The sequence below is a fragment of the Falco punctatus genome, assembly GCF_963210335.1.
Source record: "Falco punctatus genome assembly, chromosome: 10".
Lineage (NCBI taxonomy): Eukaryota > Metazoa > Chordata > Aves > Falconiformes > Falconidae > Falco > Falco punctatus.
In genome coordinates, this window is record NC_137590.1 from 34,802,520 (window position 1) to 34,826,636 (window position 24,117).

Consider the following 24,117-nt stretch of genomic DNA (forward strand, 5'->3'; position numbering starts at 1 on the left):
CAAATCATACCCAAAATATTTTCTCTGTGTCTATGATTATGTTATTTCCATAGCAACTAATTATGCCATAAACCAAAGATCATGACTTCAGGTGGCATGTGAGCAGAAGGAGATGAGCTATTAAGTATTGAAGACCTTTTTTTTTTCATGCAAATTTCCTTATTTATAAAGAAAAAAACCCAGAGACAATGAAAAAAAACCCCACAAACCCTGAAGTCTGCTATATAAGTGAAATTGCTTCTGACTGGGATATTTTTTTCAAAGTTTTGTTGGAGGCATCAGTAAATCTTTAAAGGAGTTGTGGGTACAATTGTGAATATCAAAAGATCTTTGTATTACCTGAGGAAATCTCTAGAACATTTGACTTTCTCCTCTTGCTCATGCAATCCGGGGATCAAGCGCCTGCCAGCAAACAGCCTTTTTCAGTTATTGAAATTGCTAATAGACAAGCAAGAACCCTGGAAATAAAAGGGAAGGTGTGGGATCTTCTTACGTATGCAATAAGTTTGAGGTTTCGGTGAAACATACTCTCTTCTGCTTGAGTTGCTAAAAAATATGTTTTTCTTTCTACAATAAAAGAAAGGGTCTTGAGAGATCCTCAGCTTACGTGATAAATACCCCTTGAGCTGGAGGACCTGCTGGGTGGTTGATTTACATGTTTCTCCGGGGGCTGCACTGATGTGTCTGCATTTTGGTTCAGGAACTGGCTTTATGGCTCCAAGTTTGACCCACTCACGTGTCTCTTAAAGCCTTTGGCAACATGAGACAGCACAGACTCTTTGCACCACGAGGATTTTTAGGAGAGAGCAGGATCTAGGGTTGCTGCTTCTTTGCTCTGTATGGGCTGTTAGAAAGGGGACTGACACGCAGGGACACTGCCATCATATTCCCCATTGCTTAGCCTGTGGATGGAGATGCAGAGAGGCAATCGTACAGCACTGGCTCAGTGCCTAGGTCCCCCAGTCATGTTCGTAGAATCGTAGCATGGATTGGGTTGGAAGGGACCTTTAAAGGTCACTAGTCCATCTGCACTGCGTTGAGCATGGACATCTTCAACCACATCAGGTTGCTCAGAACCCCCATCCAGCCTGGTCTTGGATGTTTCCAGGAATGGGGCACCTACAACCTCTCTGGGCAACCTCTGCCAGTGTTTCACCACCCTCATCATAAAAAATTTCTTATATCTAGTCTCAGTCTGCCCTCTTCTAGTTTAAAACCATTACCCCTTGTCCTGTCACTACCTGCCCTTGTAAAAAGCCCCTCTCCAGCTTTCCTGTCGGCCCCTTTAGGTGCTGGAAGGCGGCTGTCAGGTCTCCCCGGAGCCTTCTCTGCTCCAGGCTGACCAGCCCCAGCTCTCCCAGCTGCCCTCACAGAGCGGGGCTCCAGCCTCTGCCCATCTCTGTGGGCCCTCTGGCCCCGCTCCAACAGGCCCATGTCTCTCCTGTGCTGAGGACCCCAGAGCTGGACGCAGCGCTGCAGGGGGGTCTCACCAGAGCGGAGAGGAGGGGCAGCATCCCCCCCTCGCCCTGCTGCCCACGCTGCTGGTGACGCAGCCCAGGACATGGGTGGCTTTCTGGGCTGCGAGCGCACGTTGCTGGCTCACGCCCAGTTTCCACCCACCGGCACCCCCAAGTCCCTCTCCGCAGGGCTGCTCTCCATCCTTCACCCAGTATCGATACTGGGGGCTGCCCCGACCCCGGTGCAGGACCTGGCACTTGGCCTGGCTGAGCCTCAGGAGGTGCAGGTGGGCCCACTGCTGGGGCTTGTCCAGGTCCCTCTGAACGGCATCCCTTCCCTCAGGGTCGTCACTGCGCCACTCAGCTTGGTGTCACCTGCAGACTTGCTGGGGGCGCGCTCGGTCCCACTGTCCGTGTCACTGGTGAAGATATCTAACAGTACCAGGCGGGACTGAGCAGAGGCTGCAGACCTATGCACGAGGTTGTCATGTTAAAAATCTTGTCACTCTCTTTTGCCTTGTGCTTTTAGTCATTCATATTCATGCAAAATGAATATACAAACCCAAACAAATCAAAGACTCCATCACAAGGGTGTTTTTCTACTAGCCAAAACAGCCAGCCTGGCCCTGAAGGTTGGTTTACCCTCCAGGCAGAAGAGGTAATGTTTCTCTTAGTCTTTGGACCAGGTATGTTTCTTACAGAGCCTGCATCACTGAATCCAGCATAACTAAACGGTAGCTGCAAAGAGTGCACTGAGGGGAGGGAAGGGATTGCTTGCTAGCGACGTTGCTGAAGAAGGGGACAGGCAGTGCCAAACAGTTTCAATTAATGCTCTTACGTGGTGATCTCTGTGTATGTGAAAATAAAAAAATAAACATTTGGAGTTTATTTATCAGTTTATCGCCCTTAGCTGATTGTAATGCTGTGGTGTGGAGCAAAGTTAATAACATACAAAAAGCTCCCACTCTTATAGTAATACTTGATCTTAGACATTTTGTTCACTGAAGCTACTTGCAAAGACTATCATGTCTCATGTGTGCACCTTTGCACACCCCCCTGCTGCAAAACAGGAGCAGTTGTCACAATCATACCCTGTACTTATATAGCATAGTTCAGTAATAGCTTCTAGCAGGATTTTTTAAAAATTTATTTTGTTTCATGGAACACTTCTTAACGTTTTTTTATGAGATGCTCGCTAACAGGCTAGTGAGGTTAATGCAAAGTGGGTTATTTCTTTAGGAGGATGCAGCAGGTATGTAGTTTTCAACACAGTTTTCAACACAGTGATGAGAGGCATTAGTAGAAGGAAAGGAAATGTCGCTATTAAAGGACTAATGAGACTAAATTAATGAGGAGGTGAGTTAGTGGCTACATTTTGTGTGACCTGAAGGGGCTGATGTTTTGTGATCATGAGAGTTAAATCATGGAGCAAGAAGAGAAAGCAGCATTCAAAATGGATAAAAGGAAGACTTGATCTAAAGCGGTATCGAAATACCCATTGGTTTCAGCTGATGGTTCCTTCAGGTCCAGAGGCGTCACAGGCAGCAAGGTGTGAGGAGGGGAAGCCCTGGACATGGAACAGGGAAAGGAGCAGCTGGGTCTGGAAAAGCACAGTGCCCCAGAAGAGGAGCCAAGGGCGATCAGGGGGCTGGAGAGGCCCTGGAATCAGCTCTCACCCAGACCATGGGCACAGGCAGGTTCTTTCGGGATCCTCAGTAGGACATTTTGACGCTCTAACCATTGCTTGAGCTCAGAGCATGTGCACGAGGCTCGCTCCAGCCTGGGCAGTGGCGGTGGTGCCCTGGGGAGCAGGGCTCAGCAGCACTGCCCGGCCTCGGCCGCACTGGGGGCTCGCTGCTGCCTGTGCCATAGGCAGCACACTGCGGGCCTCATCCTGCTCGGCCCGGGCACCTGCGACACCTTCAAAGGAGGAGCGGTGCTGTGCCCAGCCTGCCCATGGGTAGTGGCCACCCGCCCCGCAAGGCGGCGTGGGGTGGGCAGGCAGCTGGAGCAGCAGCCACGGCAGCAAGGGCAGGGATCGGGAGCAGGTGAGGCGAAGGTGGTCGGAGCGTGGTGCGGGGCCTGCGGTGGCTGCAAGCACAGGGCAAGGCGGCAGGTGGGAAGTGCGGGCTGAACAAGTAGGTGCACGTCTGCAGGTGACAGCTGAAGCCATGGATGAGGTTGTTCTGAGAAAGGGTGTGATGGGTAACGCAGCTGATGCACTGCTGATGCCCAAAGTGGTTACGGTTCATAGCCTGGAGCTCATCTGACATTGTTAGCGCTGCCTCCCCTCTTCCAGGGCCGGCGTGTTGGCTGGGGACACTGCACGGTTACCAGCCCTTGCTCAGAGCGGCAGGGACGGAGTTGTTACAACGTAAATGGTACCGTGCCACCAGAATCAATACAAATTGAACCTCTGCTGGCCAGCCGGCACGGTGCTTGCTTTCTTGCGTAGGGGAATCGATATGAATTGGCCACAGGATAGGAATATGCAGTTGGGGAGAGAAAAAGTAGATGGAAAGCTGAGGTGAACAGAGGTCGCTAGGTTCAGGCTGTGATTTTAGGCTTAGTCGTTAACAAAAAGTTTTGTGAAAGCTGTAATTCATCTGCCCCTTGAGTCATCCTCATGGCGATAACGGCCCAGTGACACAGGGCCTCCGAGGTTTGTTCTTGGTTCATGTAGGTATTACTTTATTATAATGGCTTAAATGTTGATACGGGTCCCAGCATGTCCCTGCCCCTTTCATCATCCACTTTCCGCCAGGGATGGGCGAAAGCAGAGTACATCAGCTCTTTGCCTTTTATTGCTTTTCACCGGTTCCCGTGCTCACTCCATCATACAAGCACACCATCCCAGCCACGGTTGACCTGCCGGGGCAGTGTTGCTTATCTCAAGGATTCCCCATTTAGGCGAGCCACTCTGACTGGGTTTCCTAGCGTGGAAGATTTAATGAAAGAATGATTCTGGAGCTGTATAATATCTGTATCCCAAATGACTCTGTTTCTAATTAGCTGTTGATGTTGGTGTGAGAAGGAAGAACAGTGACGACTTGAGAGCTGAATTTTACACTGAAGTGCCTTTGAAATGTGGTGTCAATGAGCGGTGCTGAGGGATGCTGGTGAAAGGAGGCTGGGGTGAAAGTACCCTTTATTGTAAGGGTCCTGTGGGACCGCCACCTTCCTCACGCGTTTTTCTGCGATCAATCTGAAATATGCCTACTGGGTGTCGAATTTAGTATTTGGTATTTAAAAGCAGCATTTAGAAACTCTCCCTGCTACCTCAAATCTTGGTTTTATAATTTATTCCACCAGTATCAAGGACTGAATTCTTTTGGGGACTGATGATTTCTTCCCTTCAGGAAAGGTGAAATCAAGTGATTTCTACCCCCTTTCTTACCCAGATAGCAGTAAGTGAGCTGCTTCTGAGCCTTCAGATGTCTAGTTTACAGTAAATATGCCAAATTGGCCTCTGTAACTGCTTGTAGTACAGTGGGCACCCTTGTTAAATAACGATTATCCGACTTGACAATATTTCAACGTAATCTGTGTACAGAGCTGTACCCAGTTTTTCTTTTTACCATTTAATACGGAGCTTCGTGCAGAGGAATTTCTGCGTACCGACAGGAGACATAGAAAATAATTGAACCACTTCGGCGTTTCCATTGCCAAACTGGTCTAGTTGCCATACAGACAAGCAGGAAGATTGGAGGCAGAACTGTTTGGTGCCACAGGAAAAATAAACGGTGTATTGGAAACTCAGACCAAGAACAGATCTGCTTGCCTGGGACCGCCTGGATGTCCTAGGAAAGGAGGACTCCTTCCTGGGGACAGTCTGTACCGGGCAGGAAAGGGAGGGAGGGCAAACGGAAAAGCGAGCTGCATTGTGGCTAGGAAGTAGCTCTGTTCTTAGGGGTAGAGAAATTAAAAAGTGGAAGAGTTGTTAAGTCACCCAAAGTTGTTGAAACAGATGGCGCAGGAGTTATTAGCCTTGTGTTTTGTGCTCAAGTTCTTCCTCTCTAAAGCTTGCACCAGGTATGCCCAGTGTATTTATAGTTTGCAGAGGAAATGAAGGGAAATAATTAGACTCTAGCTTTGCAGTTGTAAATTAACAGAATTAGAGGGCGGTTTGCAAGGGTGAACTGCTCAGGCTATGTGCAAACCCAGCCCATTTTACTTTTGCTAATTTGTTCGTTAATTAATTGGCACCTGTGTCTCTTGATTTGTGCCCTGACTGGCAAGATGCTTCGTGCAAGAAACCCATTTTCATCTTGATTAATTCTCTGCTGGGGCAAACCTTTTAAAAAATCCTAGCCAGCCGGCTCCTCGCCTAGCTGCAGGAGCTTGCAGCCAGCATCCTGCGCCGGAGGGATGAGGGAAGGAGCCCCCATCCCGCGGGTGGGACGCGGCGCCTATGGAGGGAAGTGAGTGACTGGCCCGGGCAGCGGAGGGCGAAGGCGGTGAAGGCGCCTGGGCTCTCCCGAGGGTCCCGCCGCGGGTAGCGCGGCCTCGGGCGGCTTTTCCTTGCGGGAAAACTTGCGCGGGGCGGATTTGCTACTCTGCTGCCCGTGGGGGTGGCCCCGCCGTCGGGAAGCGCCCCCCGCCGCGGGGAGCCCGGGGCCAGCGGGGTGATACCTGGGGGGGGGCGGCCGGGCCGGGGGGGGACAGCCGGGCTGGGGGGGGAAGGGGGGGAGCCGGGCCGGGGAGCAGCGGGCGAGCTGGGCCGTACGTTTTGCTGAGCGGTGATTCCGCGGGACCGAGCGCGTCAGGCAAACCCGGGGATGGAGCCGCGGCGGAGCGGGCGAGGCGGCCGGTGCTGACCCCGGGCATCCCACCGCGTACGCGTGAGGAATCCTGACACCGGTTCCCTGCGTGAGGAATTCTGACACCGGTTCCCTGCGTGAGGAATCCTGACACCGGTTCCCTACGTAAGGAATCCTGACACCGGTTCCTCCCGCCCGTGCCGCCGGCAGCCCGCGCCCCCCGCCGCGCCGCACGAGTTTCGGAGCGGGGAGGGGGCCCCGGGCCGGCCCCCGGCGGCGGTGGTGGTGGTGGGGGGGGTCCTGCCGCCGCCTCCCGGGCCGGGGTGGGGGGTCGGAATGCGGGGGCGGCGGGGCGGGGGGCGGCGGGCAGGGAACGCCATTGGCGCGGCGCTCGGAGGAGTGGCGGCGGCGGGGGCAGGGCGGGGGGTGCGGGAGGGGCCGGCGGAGCGGCGGGGGCAGCCGGTGCGCGGCGATGCGCCGGGCAGGGCCGGGCGGCGGGGGCTGCGCGGCGCGGCGGTAAGCGCTGCCCTCGGCCGCGGGGCTGGTGCGGCGGCGCCCGCCGGGTGCGTGCGGGGCGGGGGGTTACATGGCTTGTGCCGTCCGGGCCAGGTCACGCTGCCGCTCTGTGGAACGCGCTCGGCGGGGGGCAGCGGACCGCGCTCTCCTCTTTCCCTTCGCCGGGAGCCGGGTGGGCCGGGAGGGGCGGCTGCGCCGGCGGCGGGGCCGGGTGCCCGCACAGAAGGCTCTCTCCGGTGGAAGCACGCTGCGCCCCAACTCCCGGCTACGCAGCCTTCAGTTCGCCAACTTCGCCGCCGTGCAGCACGTGTAACTCCTTGACAGGATGGCAGACAAAAGAACAGCTGGTGCAAAGCGATAGGGGATTCGGAGCGAGGAGGAGGAAAGCCAACCGCAAACCTTTCGCCCGCACCGTCGACACCCGCCGATTGCCGGAGCAGCGGCTGCGCCGGGGCGCGCGGGGCCACCATGCGCAGGTCTAGCACCGATGAGTCGACCTACCACCGGAGCCCTTCCCTGGACAGCAAGGATTACAGTTTCCCAAATGGCGCCTTCCGTCGCTACAGCAGCATGTATGGTGGCCAGTTTGGGGCTGCCAGCAACTCTTTTTTCGGATTCCACACCAACCCAGGCCCTAAGGCCACCAAGGCTAAGTACACGTCCCCGAAGGGAAACAAGTACGTTGTCTTTTACCTGGATCTCTCATTTATTTTTCTCCTAGAACTGAAGAGGTGCAGCATGGCTCATAACTGCCTGCAGTGTATCAAGTACCTAATGTTTGTCTTCAACCTTCTCTTCTGGGTGAGTACGTGTTTGAAACTGCGAGGCGGTTGCATTCATGTCTGTTTGCTGAGGTGGAAGATGAACTTGTTGCTGCTTTTGAACTTAGAAGTTTAAACTTGGAAGTTGAACAAAGTGGTGCCTAGGCGCCCTGTTCCGTGGCCTCGGTCACCTGTGGGGACAGCCTGCTGAGGGCTTCCTTCACCGTCTCCTTTCCTGGCCTTCAGCCGTGTTTCAAAACGCACAAAGCAAAAGAGCGTGTTTATAGAGGCCAGTTGCATGAATGCCTTCATCACTTTGTTCCAGTTCCTTTGGTTTCCCTCATCTTCTGTTCTCCCATGTGCTTGCCTCTAAAGCCATGCGTAGTCTTAGAGAAATCACTGAGGGCATTCATGACTTTAAAGTCGAGCACATGCTCACATCCATTGCAGTATCGTGTATGGCGCGCTTGGTACGTCACGATGTAAAAGCCTGTATCAGGAATCTTCAAGTGATTGTTCTCTGTCCCAGTCAGTGATGGGTCCTGGCATTGCTGTTGCCTCCTGAAGACATGGCTCCGAAGGGTGGAGGGAGACCGGAGCCCTCCTCACTTCTGGGGCTGCTATGCTGTGGTGAGAGCTTATCAAATCACTGCGAGGCAGGCGTGTGTCAGCAGGATGCCGTGATGGGATGTATGGAACTGCATCTCCCCATCACCTTTGTAATAAATGAGGTGGCTGTCAACAGCAGGGTGGTGGGGCATTTCACTGCCATGAAATGGAGCACAGAGACTAAAGAAGCTCTGTGGGGGTTACAAGTGCTGTTTGTCCTGTAAAAAAAGGGAGTAGCATGATTACTAGGGGTTGGGAGGAGTAATTTCCAGTTTAAAGTCTCCCATCCAAATTTGTGTGGGGGAGGGTCTATTGCCAGGTCCTCAGGAGGTGCCTTTAAATGCCACGTTCTTCTGGAGCGGTTTGTTAACATGCTGAGGGAAATAAGGGGTATTGTGAAGTGACACCACTTCTGTCCTGGCACTTAAGGAGGGGGTACATGGTTGCAATTGGATGTTACCGTGCCCATATTACGGGTTGTCTGTGCTCTCATGAATTATCAGAGGTACGCGGAGGGCTGTGAGTGAGACGGAAAGAGCCGTTCTCTAGTGTGCACTGCTGTACAGCTATTTAAAACCAGGCATGCTGCAGTGCTGGTGCACTGGTGCATCGGGAAACACAAAGTGCAGACAGATTGTGCTGACCTGAGTCATACCAAGGAGTCCTGATGTGATAAACTAGTGCACATCCCCTGAACCGGCATGGTACTAACCAGAGCTATGAAACACGAGGGGGGTGCTCTCTTTACACCCTAAATAAACTGGTAGAAAGAGTGCTTTTAAGACTGCAGTCTGTCTTTCAACTCTGACTCCGGTTACTTCTGCATGCCTAAATATTGTCTAATATTTATTGCAGCTTACTTCAGACCTTTCTGAAAAAAACAAACACTACCTTTCTTGCTCTTTTAAGGCTCATGTCTTTACTGGCTGTCCCTGATTGAGGTTGTAGCCCAGACAGCTAGTTGAAGTGTGTGCTGGAGAAATGCAATAGGATGCTGGAATTAATAGCTCTTTTCAGGACTATGCATGGTATTGCCACGAAGGATACTGGCTGCATTCTGATTCCTTTTACAATATTCATCTTCCACTGAAACATATGCACATGATAAGACAAGGTACTGCTGCAAGTAATGCCTGTGTGTTTACAAAGACAAGATGACACATGATAATCTTTGGCATACTTTCCACTAGGAAAGCCTTAATCCTTTGAGAGAGGTTTTTGTCTTTCCCCTGAAACCATTAAAGCTATTCTCAAATGCTTGGAGGGAGAGAACACACAGGGGTCCCAAAACGAGAGAAAAACTACATGCCAACTGGGTCCTTGTGAACCACAGCATACGAGCAAGGGAGTGGGTGGTGTCAAATACTGCAGCACAATTTCTGTTTTGTTTCCCTTTCACATGCTACCTGCACAGCAGGAGTGATTTATGATGATCATGTCCAAATGAGGTTTGCACAGCATGTAGTTATAATAGATGCAAGCTCTTCACCTTCTCACAGTGAAGAAAGTAACTAAAAAGAGATGATTTTTAAAAGTACTGGCATAAGCTGACCTATCTTTACTAAACCCCCCAAAAATATTTCCATTTCTAGTGATCAAAGATCTTGGAATGATTGCAGGCTGATGATGTAACTGTTTCGCTTTTCAAGTTGTTGTCAGTTATCTGTCATGTTTTACTTTGTGAAATTAAAGGAGAGGCACCTCTGCAAGAAGACCGTATTTCTCTTTGCATATGTGCTCGTGGAAGTTTTGCTGTCTCCACCTTTCCCCTCCACCCTTCTCTAGGCAGTTGGTTAGTGACCAACGATAGTAAGTAGGAAGAGGAATTGGTTTTTTTGTGTTTTGAACTCCAAATAAAACCTGCAGTTGTTCCCCTGTATAGAGTAGTCATTTCATTAAATGAATTAAATGCCTGTTATAGGTTGTTCCTGCTTTTTATTCTGGTTTGAGCAAATGCTTTGATTTCCTTCAGAAATCATATTTTTGTTTCCTTCTTCCTCTGCCTATTCATTAACTCCAGTCCATTTTGTGCGTCTCTACAGCCTGTTTCCCAGTACCTTCAGCTGTCTTTCCCAAGTGTGGCAGAAAAATAGTCCTCAGCTCTGTGCAACTCCAGTGGGATCGGTGCTGCATTTCTGAGGAAAAGACCCTTTTCCAAAAAGTCTGGTGAACTTATAGGAAACAAAATCTCAAGAGACGCTTGATTTTAAATGTTCCTGGCAAGCTTTATTGGATTAGGTGCTGTGCTCATGCTGTAAATTTTTTAAAAGCTGTCATATAACTGTGAAAACAACAAATTTCTCCTCCCCTTTCTGATGGTTTGAAGGGAACGCAAAGCTCCTTCATGAATGTGAGAGGTTGAGGTGCCTTGTCACTGTTGGTGCTGAATCAATTAATTAGTCCAGCCGACCTGCAGCTATTAATGTAAAGAAAAAATCTGATAGTCCAGAATAGCTCTTTTCTCCATGAAGGGTCCTGCACAAATTGCTCTTGGTGCATTTGCAGCTGCTCAGGGGTATTAAGATACTGAAACTCAGGCAAAACGTTATTAGACAGCAGCGCTCCTGCTCTAATGGGAATTGCCATTCAGAGGCTGTTCCCTGGAATATTGCCAGATGCAGAGGAGTCGTCATTGTATCACTGCACTGGTTTGTAAGCTCCCGAAATAACTTTTGTCACCTGATACATAATACTTGCCTGGCTTCATTCATTTTTATGGACTTCGATTTTCTTTTGTTGAATTGCTGAACCTTTGAAACTGAAGATCACCCCAGATGACCGCAAAGCAGAATATTTTTATTTCATAATGAAATATTTGTATTACACTGTGAAATACCCAAGGAAGAACATTTGTTTTCCCCATTCTGTCCTCCAAACATCCAGGGTTTCTTTATGACAGTCAGTAAAATGAACTATTTTCTTTCTGTGCTTGTAATCCAAGGCTCTGCTTGCCTTCTCTTTTTTCATTAAAAAAAAAGTAGGATATATCCTAAAGGCTGAGAGAGTGCTATAGAAAGAAAAACATCATCTCCTTAATCCCTCTTGGCTTATGCCAGCATTCCCACTTTCTTTGACTTCTAACTCCCAAACCTCCAAGACTCAAAAGAGGGAATGCACAGAACCGTACTTGTGTTTCCAGTGGCTCTTGCTTTCCTTAAGATTCTTTTTTCCTGTGCTAGAGAAAACTAGCTAGGTCATTAGCAATTTGCCCATCAAAGAACTGAATACCTATATCTGACTCTTCAGGTAACACTTTAACCAATAGAGAAGTCCAGTAAAGAACAAAATTTGCAAAATGTCGTTGTTAGTAGACTAGTTAGAGACGAGACAGCAACAAAAAGGAAGGGGACCAAGCAGGTTGCTGTTAGCAAACTTGCCATTAATCATTTCTATGTTTGTGTCTCCTTTCTATTGTTAAAACATCCTCAAGTTGTATGCACTGTAAGGAAGTTGGAGTCTTCAGAATGGTATGTGAAGACTGATCCAGTGGGTTGGCTCCCAGAGAGCTAGGGGAATATTCTCTTGTAGTTTGAAAACTTGGGAGTTGCTGTCTGCCGGCTGGGATGAGCAGCTGGAGCTCTGGTTTCCACCTTCCTGCCTAGAGAGATGAAGCAAAGCGCTTGGCTTTGATTTGCCATTTGGTCCATATAAAATTCCCAGCCGCAAGGGCTCTGAGGACGGTGCCTCTTGGCTTCTGAGACACAACGCGCAAATCTGAGATGTGCGGGAACACAGAGCCAAGGAAGTGGCAGGTAGCACTGGTGGATGCACTAGGATCTCGGTGGAAAAAACCAAGACCTTCTTTAATCTGATTCCAGGGACCAGCTGTGGGTCTCTTCCTTTGGCTTTGATGCTGTTGATGGTTCGTGGACCATGGTTTGGGAAGTACTGCTGGCCTGGTGTGCTAGCAATATTGCCAGCAGACAATCTCTATTAACTTGGTTGTAATTGGAAAGAAGGAGAGGAAGTAATGAAAATGAGAAATCCCTCATTACTGGCATAGTTTTCTATCCTTACACTTCAACTTCAGTGGCACAGGTATGTCTTGTAAGAACTACGCAAATGTTTCTAATATCTGGAAGGCTGAGCGTGCAGGGCAGCTGGAGAAAGGAACAGCTTGATCTGAAAATGCACCATGGGGCGTTGGATGATCTGTGAGTGATCCTGGCCAAATTCGACCAGAGGGTGGAGGCGGAGGGGTGTCTCTTCATTTCTTTGTACCTCATTGGGAAGCCATCTGACATTATTAGTTTGGAGGAGAGCTGTTAGCTGAGCCTGTTCCCAAAGCTGGGGGATTTTGTAAGAGAAGCAGCTGATTTTGCTGCATCAGGTTCCTTGTCCTTCATCTGCATCCTCCATCAGTCAGCTGAATGAGAGTGATGGCTAAAACAGCCAGAAACTCTACAGATTGTTAGTGACTGAGGACAGCAATCATTTTGCAGTTATACTTGGCTGCAGTCTTAAGTTGGTGGAAAAAAAATTACCAGTAGAGCAGTAAGCCATTTTAAGAGCAGGCCTGCCATCTCATCATCATTATTTGTGCACGTTCTCCTCTGATGGGCAGCGGCTGCCACTCATCCCATGGAGCTGAGCTCTTCAGCTAGAGCTGCTGTGTGCTGTTCCGCAGGGAAGGCCGTCACGTGCACCAGTTGGGTGGTGCTCTGGGAAGACAGTTTGATTAGAAATACGACAGGCTGTGTATTTTCACATGTAGAACAGGTGGATAATCTGTGACAAACAAAAACTTGATTAAACAGCAACACAGACTTTGCTTCTGTGTAATTAAAGCATGGGAAGTCTACCCCAGAATGTCATTTTCTCTAACTGCCTCGGAGTCTTTGATTTTTTTTTTTGTTACTTATCTCCTCCAGCAACTGCTTGGTCTGATTGACATGTTATCTCTGCCTCTGACTTTGTGAGGGCTCTCTGAGGATGTATTTTTAAGGAGCATTGCTTTTAAAGAAAGGAGAGTCATTTGATATGGGAATTACAGACTTCAAAAAATGGCATTTCTGTGAGCAGAACTATTTAGGGCTGATACGAAGTGTGAGAGAGAGATGATTGTATTACCTGATGTCTGATTTATACGAGCACCAATTAGAGCTTCTCTCATGGCGGTACTGTTCATACAGTCTCCTTGCTGTGCGGGTTCTGATGTCTAATAGCGGTTGGGGATGATGCTAGAGTCATATCTCCCGGTGAAGGCATTGCTAAGGGCTACATTTGCTACCTAAATGCGTATCTTCTGAAAACTTTCAGGGAGTTAATGACTTTGAAAGGGTGCATATCTGTCTAATCAGGCTAACAGTGACAAATGGACTCAGGAGTTATTCGTGGGACACTCATCCAGCATAGTTCAATTTCATAATCTTCTTTTCCTTAGGAAACCAGGCTCAGAGGACTTCTAATACAGGAGAAAAAAATTGCCTTAAAATTGGCTATATAATAGATACCATCTTCAAATTGCTCGCTGTGGGCCAGTTTCTGCTTCCGTTACTCATGACAAAGAGTCGTATCATTGCTTTAGGTAGATTTGCTAACATACTGATAAGCTTTTTGGCTGTAAGTATTGGCAAGGACTAAGCACCTTGCCTTAGTTTTGCTGTCAAGTATATCCACTGCACCTAATTCACACTTCCTGGTAGCTCAAAGAACTGAGGAAACCCATCAGTGGATAAACCCACAGGACTCTCCTGGGGCGTGTTGCAGTTGTGGAGAAACCGGCCTTTTTAAAGCAATGAGTGAAGTGGCTGTAAATGTTATTCCCTCTTCTGGACAATGACAGATGCTAAATCTATCACAGCCGGTACTTTGAACTGTACAGAGGAAGACAAAAGGCAGGTGAGATCATTTCCATCATTCATTGTTCCTCTTCCTTCTCCATATCTTGGCTTGAAGATTTCTGAAGGCTAGCCAGCGCTGCCTTCTTAGGCGGGATTTCTCATCATGGGGGCTATGATCAAGGCCAGAGTAACTGCCACAGCATAGGCTGGTACCTCACAGTTCCCTCTGCCTGCGTATTAGATCTTTTCCAACCCCTTTGGGCCTCTATTTTAGAATATGATCCTTTTGGTCAGGCAATTGTTGCAACTTTGTACCCACCGAGTATCTAGAAGAATAAAATCCCAGTCTGGGTTTGTCTCCAGACACTACTGTGTCAAATGTGATAGCTATTCGGACTGCTGTGTGATTTATTTATTTAGAATATAACTTTTGGCTAGTCCATCACTATATGAATAATACACTGTATCCGTATAAAACATGTAAAGACACTTCTGTCTGGTATTTATAGTGTAAAGTGAGCACTGCTAGGTCAAAAATGAAATGTGGTGTTCGATGGAACGACTTCTGCATACTTATGCAGATCAGAGTCAGTAAATTGTATTTCTTAGTATTGTCCTGTAATTGTTTCTCCAGGAAATGTTAAACCATCACAAGATGCAACAGAAGTAAATAAAATTGAAATTGCAGTCTGTAATTAGACTGTCATACTGTAACGCATCTTAAATCTGTCTTCAACAGAAAAACTAACACCCTCCAAAAACCATGCCCAACCTGCTTCAAGTGTGAATGCATGCAGAGCCTTATAATTTAACATGATGCAACTGAGGCTTGTTCTAAAGATGCTGTAATTTGAAATAGTAGTTTGGATGAGACAGAAAGTTGATGTGCAAGGACAAAGGACCAAAATGGCTTGTAAGTTATTTGTATACAGACTTTCAAGACTTTTGGGTGTCTGTTTTGCTGGGGTTTTTGTTTGTTTGTTTGTTTTCTGTTTGCTTTGCCAGGTTGCTCATATAGCCCTTTTTATTCTTTCCTTGGCCGTGATATCTTTGTTCTCAAGTACTTCCAAAATAGTGCAGCAGCAGCTATTGCTCTATGTCATCTCATTCTTGGAGTCCCTCTGAGCTGTATGCTTTAAGGGTGGCTCTAAATGCAGATCAGCTTGATCCATACTGGCTTACTTTATTATTACTTTGTCTACTCTTCTTTCTGCTCTGCACGTTGTGCCACACCTAATTACCTGCTCTTCTCACAAGCATCTTCATGTTTTCACCTCAGGCCATCCTTTACAGGAAAATCCTGGTTACTAAAGCTTCCCTTTCCCCTCCAGCTGTATTTTGGAAACTCCTTTTTGAGAAATCATCCCCTGTGATGCCTGTAAACACTACATCTGATGACTGTGAAATGATAGTGATTTACTAGTGCTGATTTTGTTTATTGCACATGTTCGTTGCACATACCAATTAATCTGTGGTGCTGGCTCTTACTTAATTCCTTTCCTCCTTCAGCACCCCATGCTTACACATTTCTTTATATGAGGTGTTCAGGGGGGAACTTTTTTCCTCTTCTGGCTTATCAATGGGAACTTTGATAATGTAGAGGCTTCTGGATATAACTTTCAGTGGGAATGTGCTTTCTTGGCTTCCGCTTGCAGTCATTGCTAGATGCTTTGTTGGTAACAACAACCAAGTGTCGCAGTCCATTCAGACAGACAGCCGTCTTCTCCTGCGCCTAACAGGACTTCATTTGGGACTTGGAGAACATGGACAGCTGTGCTGTGGGGAACGGAAACCCAACTAACCACCTGCCCCTCGTGCCGATGTCAGTTTGCACTTTATTTTTCCATGTGAAGTTCACTTTCTTTTCCCCTACGTGGCTTTCCTTTGTCACAGTGACCAACTTTAATGATCAGCCAGCAACTGGGTGCAATACTTGGAATTAAGCAACATAAGACTCTTATTTAAAACAGCCTTAGCACTTAGGAGCAAAAATCTCATTGACTTAACAAATGACTATAGGGCGGGCCTACGGTGGGATTACAAAGCCTTTGTGTAAACTGCAGTTACGCCAGCAAAATTGTGCTCGAGCCAAGAAAGCTTGTTTTGTTCAGAAGACTGGTGTAGGCTGCAGTGGCAAAAAGTGCTTTTGCTAGTATTAGTTGTTCCTCCAGTAGGGGCTTTGCTGGTATGACATGCTGACAATTTTTTTTTCATTTTTTTAAGCCCACAAGATTTAAGAGCAGTGATGTTCTCTCTGTGCTGCCACCAGACAGCACTGGAACTGGGTAAAGGGAAGGTGAATGTTGGCTGGAGGAAAGGAGATGTTGTTGCTGGTCAGCGGCTGTAGGCTTTAAGCTGTGCAACAGCAAGAGGAGGCCATGCCATCTGAGCTGTGAGCAAGGTGCTTCCCCCAGGAGCAGGAAAGGGGGGTGACAGCTTAATCTCTAAGGAAAGGTAGCAGCCAGCAGCTGCTGTGGCAACATAGGTAGTGGCTGCATCTTGTTTTCTACCTCCTCCTTCCTTATTTAAATGCCAGTTGTTTTGCACTTGCTGTCTACACAATGTTTAGAAGGGAGAGCACATAGAAGGAGCTATATTCTCAGTATGTCCATTTGCTTCTCTATGAGCACCGGGACCAGGTACCTCTTTGTGCGGCTGTGCTTGGAAAGGCTTGTCTGATGTCATCCTCTATAGGGGACAATCTTGTGGGTTTCAAACGTTCTAAGGGATTTTTTTTCCTGCGATGCTGTGGTCTCCCAGTAGTGGTACCTACAGTTTCTGGTCTTGTCATGGTTCCTGTGACAACTTGAGAGTCACCTGTAGTAGCAGCAAGGGTGCAAGTCTCCTTGGGAAACACCATACGTGACTGTGTTTTGTTCTGTTGAGCATCTGGATTTTTTTTCCAGGTCATCTTACTGTAGAGCATTTCTGTGGCATTGCTGATGTTCTTTATTCTCTGAGTATTCACCACTGGCTATTATGAAGGTAGATAATGGGTGAGATGGACTTACAGCTCTTTTACCAAACATAAAATAGAGCTCCAGTTTGTTGCGAGCCACTAACCCACCCCCACCCCCCCACCCCCCCATCTTGGTTATCTTTCAATAACAATTTTTTAACATCCCCTCCCCCACTGGTAGAAACTATACGTTTAAATGTTATTTATGCTCATTTTATTACATTAGCTTTTTCTAAAATTCCTCTACAAATTGACCTTAAGTTACATCCTGTCTACCACATTGCTCCTGTCAAGTTTGTAAACGTTTGTAAATGGTCTGTCTTCATATTGGCCAAGTGAACACTTGTACTCTTGGTTTGTAAGTGACATTTATCCGGGGTTGTAGCATAAACTGCTTGCTTATGTCTGAATAAATCTTTTCACTAATCCGTTTGCGGCAGCATGGGAAGGAGCTGAGGTGACACATTTGAAACCATTTTCTTCAACAAAACAACTGGAACTCTGGACGTGAATTGAGTTCCGCTGCCACTTGCAATCTGTTACGAGCTGCCAGCCTTGAAGGCCAGAGTTCTTAACGCATCCACCATCTGTTTTGTACTTACTATATCCATGCAGAATACTTGGTTGTTTTGGATGACTTTTCCAACTAAGATAAAGAACTCTGAAATAGTTGAATGCATCCTATATACACATGCTGCCACTACCAAAGGGTACGCTGAAACATCTTTGGGCATGGTACCTTCCTGTAAGATTCCACTTGCTGTACTCAAAAGTTGCAGTGAGTTATTATTTTGAGGCTGAAACTTGGAAATACTTTGTGCTTTGTTGCTGTAGTTGAAAATTCTCTCCAAAATAATATCCAACCCGTTCAATTCCCAGCTTAGTATTTTTAGACAAGCTGCTTGCAGCTATATGTCACCTTCTCTATAACAGCAGCATGGATTTCCCTGTGCCTGTGTTAGCAGTGCTCCCTTTTGCAACCTAATCCATTTTAGTGACTTGGTAATTCTGATGTGAAATTGTGAAAACAGCACAAAGCCCTTCATTTTAACTCTCACACCTGCTAGCTGCAAGAGTGGATACCTATAGCTATATAGTACTTTGTTGTCCCCCATGCTGGGCACTTGTACCCCGTTTTCCATGGACTCCAAATGGAACTGGCCAACTAAGAAATGTGAAGTTCTGTGGCATGTTCTTCTTCAGACTGGCTGTAGTTTTTCATATCGCTCTCTTTCTTTCAAAAAGAACATGGTTTTCCTTTTCATTTCATGAGGTTTTTACAACTTCTGTAAACATTTCGCAGTCCCTACGGGATTTGCCTTTGGCCCAGGGTTCATTTGGATTATGAAATTACTGGGGACACCAAAAGCACAGGCTCGCGTCGTTTTCTCCCTGGCATGCTTTTGTGCAGGAAATATGCGTGTGAGGGTGGGCATATTTCAGTGATGATGTTGCAACTGCCTGGCATGTGTGTAGGATGAAAGAGAAGGAGAAGAAAGAAAATGAAAGTTGAAAGCAATAAAGGCTGTCATAGTGCATACCATTTGGTGCAGCATATGCACTTGCCCTCCGTCACGTGGCTGAGCAGCTGCACTAATGCTCCATCCTGCTGGTGAGATCTGAGCCAGACCTTGATGCTTTAGAGTCACATTTGATCCCATCAGTACCTGGGTTTGGATTGCTTCCCTTTGCTTACTGCTTGCAAGTTAATCCTCTTAATGCATCATCTCATTTTGTCCTGTCAGTGCTCTGTTATTTTTTTTTATTCCAGCCATGTTAGGGTTTGGGGTTTTTTACCCCTTTTTTATCACGTCTGTAAAAGTGAAAATGCTCTATGGCCACACGGTATCTGTGGGCTGGGGACTCTGTAGGATTCGCAGTCTTGGCACATGCTTTGTTGTCTGCTGGTATAATAGGAGCTGTTAGGTTGCGCAGCAAGTTATAGGCTTCAGTCCCCGTTATACTCAGTAAACCAGCCATCTTTTTCTCATCACAGATATCTTTAGCTATTATGTACTGTTTCAGTCGCTCAATAGAGGTGTCAGATCTTCCACTGAATTACCAAACAGGTCCATATTCCCCAAACATCAGGCCAGTTTAACCCTCTTTCTGACTACAGGGGAGGTGGCTCATGGATCCAGTGCTGCACACAGCAGGTTTAGTTTGAATTTGGTTTTGCTTCTTTAGCTACACCCTGCTTTGTTCTGTTCCCAAATTAGGTTTTTGCCCCTATTGCCAAATGCTTCGTCCGTTCTTTCTAAACTCATAAAGTGGGGAAGCTGCAGGGGCACAGTTGGTTTCCCGGCAGCTGTGGCGTGTTAATGACATGCAAAGCTTTAAGCATCAGCTACCCATGGACTCTGCTGCAAAGTTTATGTGGCTTCTGCTGCAGAAGACGGGGCAGACAATGCCAGAGGGCTCAGATGGTGCTTAAAAGCCTGTCACTGTGTCACTGTGCTGCACTGGGTTGTCCGGCCTGTAGCTCTTGAGCCATAGGCACCAGGTGCCTTATAGCTTCTACTGCAGGGGTTGTCATGGGGCAGCAGGGATGCCAGCATTGCTGCAGTGCCTCTGGGACCCCTGCGTACCCTCAGTTCAGCCCCAGCCTCTGAGGAAGCAGCGGGACCAGGTGGAACCCCATGCTGCTGCTGTGGAAGGCGGTGTATGTGTTGTGTCTTTCAGGCTGGTGCCGCATCCTTCTGCCGGTCGATCCTGGTACCTCCGCGCAGGCAATGGCAAGAAGGGAAGGAAACAGAACCTCCCTGCGGTGTTGCAAGTACTGTGCCAAGTACAACCTCGCTCATCTTGGCACCGGTGTTGCCGTTGGCATGTGCACCAAGAGGTTTTAGTAGGCATGTAGTGGTGTGTACTGGTATAAGCAAGTATCGTGGAATTAAGCTGTTTTCCAGTATACAGGGAAGTACGATCCATAACGTAAAGCTGGGCTTTGTAAAAGGCAAAGTAAGAAGCTTCTACAAGATTATCAAAGTATTGGATGCATGTTCTGAGATCTCCAGAGCCTTCTGAAAGGTTTACAGAAACTTTGTTGTGACAGTTCAGTGCTGCCGCTGACTTTGTCCTGAGCTGAAAAAGCAAATGTAAAAAAAAAAAATAAAAATGAAGAGCTATAGGGAACAGTAGCTGGATGTTCACCCCAGACATACTCGTTTTGTGTGGAATGTAGAATCATTTGTTTTATCTGAGTGGTTTCATCACTGCGTGCATATGTGTGTGTGCATGTGTATGAGAGGGTGAGAAAGCCGAGTTTTTGTGAGTGGGTGCTCAATTTTGGCTAACAAGATCCTATTTCACTTGGAATTTGGAATAACAAGTGACAGCTGTGGGACTTACAGATCTATCAGTTTTGGAAGTTTAACGATTACACCAGAACAGTAGGTATATATATTGAACAGGCATATTTTGTTCTAGGAGGAAAAAATATACATCAAGTTCTATGAATATTTAGGGATAATAAGGGAAAATCATACACATTTCTTTGAAATAAATAGTACAAGATAAGAGATGGGGGTTGCAAGAGACACTGTATATATGAGGGATACAGTACAAAGTAATTACCTTGCCAAGATCCATAGATCATGAAATAGAAAGTCTCTGTAGACTTTTTTGGCAAGTTACCTGTTAGGGAAGGAATTTACAAACCAGGCTACTTACTTACTGTGGAACTATATTTTACACTCTTGTTGATAAAACAGATTATCCCTAGCATTACTGGGGAAGTCTCAGAAGTTTTGAAATAAACAATTTTCCTCTACTAGCCCATTAAAAACAATACTGGCATCATGGAAATACATACTTTTGTTCTCAGGAAGCCACTTGAGCAATATCATCAAAGAAAATCCTTGTTTCTATATAGTTGCTTTAAAATCAATACGATGAGCTGAACCTAGGCCTCCGCACAGCCAGCATCACCACACTTGCTTGTGCTGCAGGACCCGACGCTCGTCTCCCTCACTGGAGAGGCATTTAGCGTGTGTCACAGCTTAACTGCATGTCATTAGGTGTGGAACGGTAGAATTGTGCTGCCTAATACAGGCATGGCTTTTCAAAAAGTTGAAGGAGGATTAGATAAAAATGAAACACAGTAATATTTTAGACTGCCTTTACTCTTAGGATTTTCTTAATTTACTTTCCTGCTTGAAGATGTGATTTTTAAAAAAATGTCCTGTATACAGAATGTGAAAATATTCAGCAGAGCAGGAGGTTTAGTCTTTTGGAGAACAGTATCTCCTTACAAACTCAGTTTTCTAGTAGCAGCTGTTCCAGGCTGTTAGGTGGTTAACAGGTGTGCAGAAGAGAACGAAAACCCTTGTCAGATGTTATAGCTGGAAGGGAAGGGATTCCAGAGGAGTTCTGCTTTGGGTCTGTGACATTTAGAGTGCATAGTTACATACATATGGAAGGTGGAAGGAAAAAAGAGGATGCCTGAAGAGCCTGTGTGTCTCTTAACTTCTTCAAGAGGTTTCCACTACTTGGTCATTAATTACTATATAATTTGTATGATTAGGAGTGACTGAGTCACCCGTACTAGAGGAGATTTTATGATAGTGACCATTTTGAGCCTGGTGTGTTCAGAAGGACTAATGTGGTTTAAATATCCACGTCCTGTTGAATTTCCATTACAGCTGAACATCTTTTAGGTCATTTGAAGTTTTACTCCAAGTCTTTCTCTTCAGACTCTTCTGTCAGTTACAACTTCTTCCAGTCTGTGCCCCCTGCTCCCCTACTGTGGAAGACGGGAGGAGCTTTGTCCTTGAAAAAGGCACCTGTCACATGGATCTGAGAAAGTTGCTCCTCACCTCTCACACTCCAGACTCGTGTGATTCTCTTAGCAAATTTCAAGACAGAGAGAAGCATTAACTGTGTCATATGGTGTCGTATAATCCAGGATTTATGTGGAAGGCAGAAGGCTTGCGGTAATTTCAGTAGTCTTAGGTGCTCTGCCTCTAGTTGTCTGATCAAGTCCCTTTTTCCAAGTGAGCAAAGCCTTGAGAATGGCACAGCGAGACAGAATTTTCTTGTAACACTGCCATAACCTTTTAGCAGATTGCATTTAGGTTTCAGGTCTTACCTTTGTGCCTGCTGTTGTGCCTCATTGGGATTATTTTCTTGAAAACTAGAAAATAGGCTTTGTTTAAAAAACGGTTGCAGAGGGTTTGCGTTTCTTGTGTCTTGAATAATTTGAGTAATTTATAATCTGAGAATAGATCTGCAATTTTACACAAGGGCCTACAATGGAGAAATACCACTCTTGCACTGCTGCTGTGGGTGTGACTGGGCTGGCAGGCACCCAGGTACATGTCCCTGCTTTGGGACTTTCCCTTTCTAGCCTCAGTTTTTGCTCTTCTGCCCGTGTTGGCAATTTCCTCTGGTCTCTCAAGTTACCCATGCAGGTACATACTGGTGGGTTCATTTCTGAGATGAATGTTGCAATTGTGTAGATAGTGTTGACTGGGGTTTTGTGGTTTTCTTTTTCCTTTCTTCATTCCTACTGACTGTGCTTTCCTGACGCTTCAGAAGCACCCAGGGCCATTGAACCAGAGAACCTGTGTATCCCAAAGAGGGGTTTATCACCGAGGAAATGTTATTAATGAGCTGTCTCTTAAGTCTTCCACTCTGCCCTGGTTGGTTGTCTGTGTAATTGGTATGTGCACTCCTCTAGGAAGCCCTAAACTTGCTGTCTGCCGCTTTTGAAAATGTTACTAATTAAGCAGGAAGTTGTATTATTGTCTTAACTGCATAGTTGCCCTTGACACTCCAGAGGGTCTGTGTGGTGATGTAGATACTGTTTATACACGGCAGTCTTTTTTAATTACCTTTGACCCTAAGTTTTTAACAGTTCCTTCTAATCTACTACCTGTAAGAGTGACAAGAGAGATCATGTAAGTGGCAGAGTTTAATTTTGGTATCAAGCAGAGCTGAATAAGCTATTAAGCATGCTTACGTATGAGTTATTTGATGAATTCATAAAATGTTAAAGCAACTTTACAAAAGCAATGTAAAAATGTAACATAAACGTGGAAACCTCTGCCCTTGCTTTCCCCACTCCAAACTGAGTGTCAGAGGAGCATGTGCCTGTTAAGTAGCATACCAGCTACACCAAATAAATAGCAGCACTGTCATATCTGGTACAAGTCTCTAACAAATGCTCAATTTTGATCTTTTGGCAGCATTTGACATTAATAGACGGCAATGTGTTTCCCCCCCCCCCCCCCAAGTCAAAGTGGTTGCTGATGTCCTGGGGGCTATTTCTATCCCCCTCTCCTGTGTGATTTGTGTAATTTTTAGAAGCTATGGGTCACTCGGTTGTGGAAAGCATCTGTCTTGTCTTCAAAGGGTTAAACATGCCAGTGGCTGTGGGGCATTCTTCCTGCATATTTTCATGATATCACGTCTGGGTGGAGGGGCCGCAGAGGGAGGACTGTGGTACCAAACCATGCTCTGCTCTTTTGGTTGCACATATGATGTGACTGATTACTGAGAAATTATGTCACTAGGTAGGGCTGTGGGAGCCAGACCTTTACTGTGGGTAGCAGGAAGATCTCATGCATGTACCAGCGTAAGTGTTGAGGCAGTGGGAGAGCACAAGAGTGCTGACCTGTGTGGGAATTTGCATCTGTCATTCACAATCATAAGTGGAGCTTTCATTTGTATGTCTTACAAAGCACCATTCTTATTTATCTTTTCCAAATCTTTCATCAACAGTACTTGTCACTGCATTTTCCCTGTTGACTTCAGCCTCTCCTGATCTTCTTTAGGGAAAAGATCCTAAGGAAGGTTTGCTACTGACTCTGGCTTTGCCAAAGCAGGTGCCCATCTGAATGTCTCCCTTCTGTTTGTCTGCAGGAGTCGATTTAAAGTTTCCTTTGGATGGTTTTATTGCAACGGATTTTTATTATTGCTGTTATGCTTATTCTGAATCCACATCAGCTGTATCCTCAGCCTTTGTATTTATTTGGCATTTGCTTTTCATCACACAAGTATTATTGCAGTTGATCAGACAAGCATTGTCTAATGTGAAGCCTGCGCCTCAGGAGAAGGCACAGAAAACCTAAAATGAGCAATTATTCCAGATCATTTACAGTTGTCTTATCTGGGGATGTTAAGAACATGTATGTAAAGCCCAGAATGGTGTTTCTGTTCTGTTGAAACCAGTATGTGAAGTTCTGCAGATGCCAGGGTTTTGTTGGCAATCTGTGCCAGCTCTGGAGGTTTAGATAGTGTTCTAGAAGGCACATACTCCAGCTTGGAGAC

The 24,117-nt window shown here is 46.6% G+C and overlaps 1 protein-coding gene across 8 annotated transcripts in view; it reads left to right on the forward strand.

The window, feature by feature from the left end:
• The window catches only part of TSPAN4 (tetraspanin 4), a 443,427-nt gene that overhangs the window by 225,803 nt on the left and 193,507 nt on the right, over nucleotides 1-24,117 (forward strand). For 5 of the 8 annotated variants that reach the window (XM_080405637.1, XM_080405640.1, XM_080405638.1 and 2 more), the window contains one exon: nucleotides 7,455-7,534. The exons of 1 other annotated variant lie outside the window; for it this stretch is intronic. In XM_080405637.1, the coding sequence (XP_080261763.1) occupies nucleotides 7,472-7,534 (63 nt within the window). In that variant the 5' untranslated portion in view covers nucleotides 7,455-7,471. Of the gene's footprint in view, nucleotides 1-6,685; nucleotides 6,734-6,755; nucleotides 7,535-24,117 lie in introns of those variants that run through there. 2 more of the 8 variants (XM_080405642.1, XM_080405635.1) reach the window with 2 other exon arrangements.